This window comes from Chiroxiphia lanceolata, chromosome 3 (assembly GCF_009829145.1).
Source record: "Chiroxiphia lanceolata isolate bChiLan1 chromosome 3, bChiLan1.pri, whole genome shotgun sequence".
NCBI classification, from domain to species: Eukaryota; Metazoa; Chordata; class Aves; order Passeriformes; family Pipridae; genus Chiroxiphia; species Chiroxiphia lanceolata.
In genome coordinates, this window is record NC_045639.1 from 56904783 (window position 1) to 56910782 (window position 6000).

The window sequence follows — 6000 nt, forward strand, 5'->3', positions numbered from 1 at the left end:
TCTTCTACCAAAGTAGAAGTTCACTGTCCTGGAGATTCTGAAATTAATATTTTTTTTCTGTTAATTCAGATCACTCTCTATTCTGAAAGGTTTGAAGAATTTCAGAAAACATTGACCAAAAGCAATGAAGTGTTTGCCACATTCAAACAAGAGATGGAAAAAGTGAGTAGTAACTCATGCTTGAAATTTGTAATCGATACTTTATATTTCTCACTGTAATAATTGTACCTGAGATGGGACTATTTCTTCACGTTTTGAAGAAAAATCTCATCAACATTCAAATAAAATTTGGGACACACTCAGCCACAACTGACAGCAGCTTAGATTTCAGCTCTGCAAGCTGAACATTTCATTTTCCCTTTCAGCTAAAACCAAGATTTCCTGTAAGAATAAACACTTTACCTAAAATCTAATATGGTGGTTGGGTACAGATCCCTAAGAGATACCAGAGGGGGAGTCTGGAGCCATGTTTGTCAGACCATGTCTCCAGGAGTGCTCAGGAGCTTCTGGGTGACTGACACTGGTACAGAGAGCTTGACATAGGCTACACATCTTTTCACTGGAGTGCCTAGGCAGAGCTGAAGCCCACCAGCACCTTTTCACTGTGTGGAAACAGCCCACACAGACTGTTTCCTTGTAGCTGGGGTTATGAATTCCTGTAGTGAATGGGAGTTAAAAACCAAGCACACCAACATGCTATACCTGCTCTCATAATAAACAATGATCTGCTCTGCCACCAGGGCTCAAAATCCTCATGCCCTGATCAAGCAGCCTCTAATGATTCTTCACAGAGAGTTCAGTCAGAAAACCAAAGGGAAAAATGGGGCTATTTAGCTAGTGGTGTGTTTTGGAGGTAGTATAGAGGTGACTAATCCAGGGGGAATGTCCTTGGCATTGATGGCTCAGAAGATGCCAGCCCTTCTTTACCTTCCCAGCAATCTAACACTGTGGTCTGGTAAAGAGACAAACAGAATGATTCCTCCTTTTGTTTTTGTGATAGTTTGTATGCTGGAAGATAGCTATAATCAACTGGTCCTATTTTAAGACTACAGACTAGAGGCTGAAAGTTATATGGCAGCTACTTAAAATTAAATCCATCCCTTAACATAAATTATTACCTAGCACGGACACTACGGCTGCTGGTAGCAGAGTTATGAGTACAGCCAAAGACTCGAATAAAAGGGTTGCCCTATTTTCATCTGCAGCATGAAATTTTTGTTGTGATTCAGCTTTTCTTCCTGCTTCTATAGATGACAAAGAAAATGAAGAAGTTGGAAAAGGATACTGCTACATGGAAATCCAGGTTTGAGAACTGTAACAGAGCGTTACTGGACATGATTGAAGAGGTGAGCAGTCTTTCTCATCTTAAGATGCATCTTTTTCCCCAAATAAAGCTTTAACTAGGAGATAAGATAACCTGACACTGCCAAAAGTCAGTGAAAATTTTATTTTTGAATCTAAGGGTCTTTTTTTAAAGCTACTTTGATAATTAGATGTTTTTTGAGAAAAAGACAATCCCAGCTGCTAGGGCTTTTAGATTGTGCAGACATTCACTACGTCCATGAGAAACTGAATTACATAACTGTGAATTTTAAGTGCTCTAAAAATGGGTAATTGTTAATGCTCTGCCAGAAAGGCCAATTGGCATTAGTTGACTTCATAGTACTTTCTTTCTGCATGAGAGCATCCATCCAGAGAATTAATGTGTTCTAGATAATGAACTTTAAATTCACACCTTTCATTAACTTCCTGTTTAGGCAAACTCCAAGAGTACAAAGCAAGTACTGAGTCTCACCATAGTTTTAAACATGTTGTCCCAGGGGCATTGCAAAGGAAGTTCATAAGCACATTGGAACTCATTCAAATAAGATAAGAGACTGCCTGAAGTTTCACCCCAAACATATGCTGAACTTAGACCAGGTCTTTCTGGTTAGTTTTGTAGCTCTGTGCTATTGCTGTTTCTATTTTTATGGTTTTCTGTATCTCTTGTTTCCTCACTGGGTGTAAAAGCAGAAAATGTTCCAATTCAGGCTGCTCTCACAGGACCCAGAAGCAAAACAAACAAAAAGTAGAATGCAGCTTGTTTTCCTCCAAAATTCACACCCACACCAACCAAAAGTCCAGGTAGACTTTTGGATGCTTATCTGTATAGACATCCAGTATGTTTTTCCACCTCTACAAATCATCAACAGGTATTCCTGCAAATATTTTTGAGTGAAATTGATCTGAATATGTATGGAGAATGCTACTACACTGTAGTAACAGGGATGAATTTCCTCTTGAATATTTGGTCCAAAAGACCATAGTTATTGTAGAGCAGTTGGTGAAAGCCAGCCACCTGGCAGCATCCTGTGAAGGCTGTTTAGGTCTCAAATTGTTTCCTAATTGCCAGTTCTACTAATGAACCTTTGTCTGATGTCTTTGACTACAGAAAGCCATGAGGTCCAAGGAATATGAGTGCTTTGTGTTGAAAATCCAGAGACTAGAGAACCTTTGCCGTGCTCTGCAGGAAGAGAGGAATGAATTGTACAAAAAAATAAAGCAAGCACAGTACCCAGAAGAGGCGAATGGAAATGGCATCTTAGAAGAAGAAGAAGAAGAAGAAGAAGAAGAAGCTACTGATACAAGCCCTTCCCCCTCTGAGCAGGCGAGCATTGAGCTGCGTGAGAGTGACAAGAGAATGCTGAAGGAGCTGGCTGAAGGTTTCAGTGTGTCCCACAAGGCAGAGGAGTCCCTCCCAAGCAACAGCAGCAATCCAGAGACCTGTGACACTCAAATGTGTAATGCTGCCCCGGAGCCAGAACTCCCCGCTCCTCTCACCCCACAGTCAGAGTCTGGGAAACACTGTGAGCAGCCCAGCACAAGCACACCAGTACCCACTGAACACATGCCAGCACCCACTGAAAGTATGACAATACCCACTGGGAACATGCCAAAGCCCACCAAAAGCATGCCCGCGCTTCCAGGAAGGGTGCCAATGCCCGCAGAAAGTGTGCCAATACCTCCCAAGAGTGTGCCAGTATCCACTGGGAATATGCCAAAACCCATTGAAAGCATGCCAGCAAGCCCCGAAAACATGCCAACACCCACACAAAACATGCCCCCTCCCCTTGGGAATATGTCAGTACCCATGGAATATCCACCAAAAGCTACAGAATGTGTGGATGACCCAGCAGACAGATCTGTCCAAGGTCAGTTCACTGAGCAAAGAGGGGACGCGGACATGGAAGCAGTGGATTGAAGACACTGGTGTGTCCAGACTTGTCTTCTGCAAACTAGAGGTCTGCTTTGTCCTCTAAATAGATGCCTTTTTTTTTTTTAAAAGAAACAAAAATGTGGGTGCTAAAACACACTCACATATCTGAAGGCAAATGTAATGCACTTCTCTTTGCTACCACTATCCAGTAATAATGAGTCTGCAAATTTTGCAATCCTTCATCTGCTTGAAGTATAATATTTTCTTAATGACAGGAAAATACAATAAAATCATGGGATCTTTTTTTTCCCAGGCATGATGAGTCATCTCATTCAGCAATATAATTTTAAAGTGTTGCAGTTTCATGTTTCAAAACCCATTGCAATTCACATACATATATTTAAAGACTCATCATTAATTCTATCTATTTGTTTTGACATTGCATAAAAGATGGCCTACTTGGACATAAAGTTATTTTAATAAATGAGGTGAAAGGAATCTGTAATTACAAAGTAAAGTAGTGAAATGATCGACATAGTCAGCCATATCCAAAGAGTAGTGTAACAACCAAAGGTGAATTTTTTTGAGAGGAAATGACCGATCTGCACTGTGGCCTAAACACCCACCAGCTTTCAGCTTTACCTTCCATTGGTCTTTTCTGCTCAGTGTTCTAAAAGAGGTTTTGTTTTCCACAGAACTATAGGGAAGAGGAGAAGATCTTTTCTAGATTCCCATAAAATAACTAAAAACAACTGAAAAGAAACTTCCAAACTGATGGCAATTCCTAACCATGACAGGTAGGGGGTCACAACCCCCTTTCTGCATCCAAGAGAAAACTGCTACTTTGTCATACTGTTTGGGATCATGAGCCCAACAGTGGGGATCATGGCTGTTTCCAGCTCACAAATGAGGTCAGAAGTTGGCTGCAGATCCCAGTTTCTATGCAAGGAGCAGAAAGCAGACTGGAAGACACCAAGATGTATTCCAGAGGAAAACCCTGAGATCATGCTTCTGGATGGTGGCATCTCTCCCAGTTACAGCCACATGAACCTATTCACCACAGCTTCCTCCTGGCCCTGCTGCATGTGCTGATGCTCCCAGGAGAAGGGCAAGGACACTCACTTGTCACCCTGTTCATTGGAGCGGAGCACAAGTAAATAGCCCAGAAGCAAATAGGTATCAGGAAAGCAGGAATCCTTTTCACAGACACTCCCAGGCACTGGCTACATTCTTATCCCCTCTCTTGTCTAACCGGCTCTTCCTGTATGCCTGCCAACACACCATTGCTTATTAATGTAGCCACCTTGTCAGAAACTGGTTGATTCTAGTGCCAAGAACAGAGATGAGGAAGGAAGGAGACAAGAGAGGGTACCAACCCAGACAGCTGTACATGGTCTCAAGCAAAGAAAGTAAGAAGGCTTTTTGGAAGAAAGTTGAAAAATCCTGTTGGCACATTTCTTGTTTCTCATCTCCTTCTTCTGAATTCAATCTAGGCCTTTCAGAGTCTGAGCTGGATAGCTTAAGAATTTGAAAAGGGCAATTAAACAAGATGTTCAGAGGCCGGAAAGGGAAATGTTGCAATCAAAGAAACTTATGTTTATAGACAAATCCCAAGAAGACCCTGAAGACAAAGTGACTCATTCAAGCCAAGGTTGACATACAGGTGAACCAAGAGGAAAGATGTCATCATTGGCAGACCATGGGAAATAGTGGCCACAGAGCCCTTCCAGCATGCCACCCTCCAAAAGTGGGGTTTGAATCTTTGCTTACTGCCAACATGATCCACACCTTGGCTCAGTATGTCTGTCTCTGCACTGCCTGGCCCAGCCTTTTCGAGAGCTAACTCTTGGAGTATGCCGAGCACGAGTTGCAATAGCCTCTTTGGATATGGCCTTACGAGTAGCTATTATGGTTACACTTTTCAAATGTGGATGCCTTATGTTAGATAACAAGACCTCCAGGATTTTTTTCAGGTCTTTAACCACCTGAAAGTAGATCATTCAAGTCTTAGTTATCTTAAGCTCCTTTTATAAGCAGTGGAGAAGAAAAGGAATCTTTTGAGGACAAGATATTTCACAGTAATACTGGCATCCAAGACAGAAGGAATTACTTTCTCTCTGAAGATGCCATGTCTCTTTGGATTGTACAGCCAGTTTAAGACAATTAGCTTAAATTTAATATGTCTCTGATTAGGTGTTTAAATTAGGCAACATGAATCCCATCAAATGTTCAGATTCAAGGCACTAAGTGAATGACCATCTCTGAAAACCAAGCCAGTTATGTGCCCGTGAAAATGTTAATCTATAACAAATCCTTATCCTAAGATAAAAAGTTATACTCATCCAATATACTTTTTTTAGTTTCCATTGACTTAAGTCTGTAGAAATATAGTTTCCATTACAAGTTTTGTTTGTTGTTAGGGTGACTTTTAAAATTAATGCAATTTATGTACTTGTTGATGTTTTGGGGTTTTTTTCATTCTTGATTTTGTTTGATTCTGCTGCCATCTTAGTAATTACCTGCATGAAACCAACTTTTTTTTCTTTAAATAGGCCCTTCTTTTTCTTCAAATAGCCTTCAGTTGTTGAAGTTTTCTTATACATTCAAATATTCAATTCAATAATAAGGGCCTTGCGACTTTAAGTTGGTTCCATTTTACACAATCATTATGGTCACATCTTTAATTATGTAATTGTTGCTTTATACCTTCCAACTTCAACAAGCAGGGAGACAAGGATCCTGCAGATAAAAACTTCCTACATAGTTATGATTTATTCTTACAGCATCATTCCTCCTGAATAATT

General features: G+C 40.7%; 1 protein-coding gene across 2 annotated transcripts in view; it reads left to right on the top strand.

The window, feature by feature from the left end:
- Positions 1-5644, top strand: part of TXLNB (taxilin beta) — a 35828-nt gene extending 30184 nt beyond the window's left edge. For both annotated transcript variants that reach the window (XM_032681626.1, XM_032681627.1), the window contains exons 8-10: positions 70-162; positions 1251-1346; positions 2432-5644. In XM_032681626.1, the coding sequence (XP_032537517.1) occupies positions 70-162; positions 1251-1346; positions 2432-3241 (999 nt within the window). In that variant the 3' untranslated portion in view covers positions 3242-5644. The remainder of the gene's footprint in view (positions 1-69; positions 163-1250; positions 1347-2431) is intronic.
- The last annotated feature ends 356 nt before the right edge of the window (positions 5645-6000 follow it).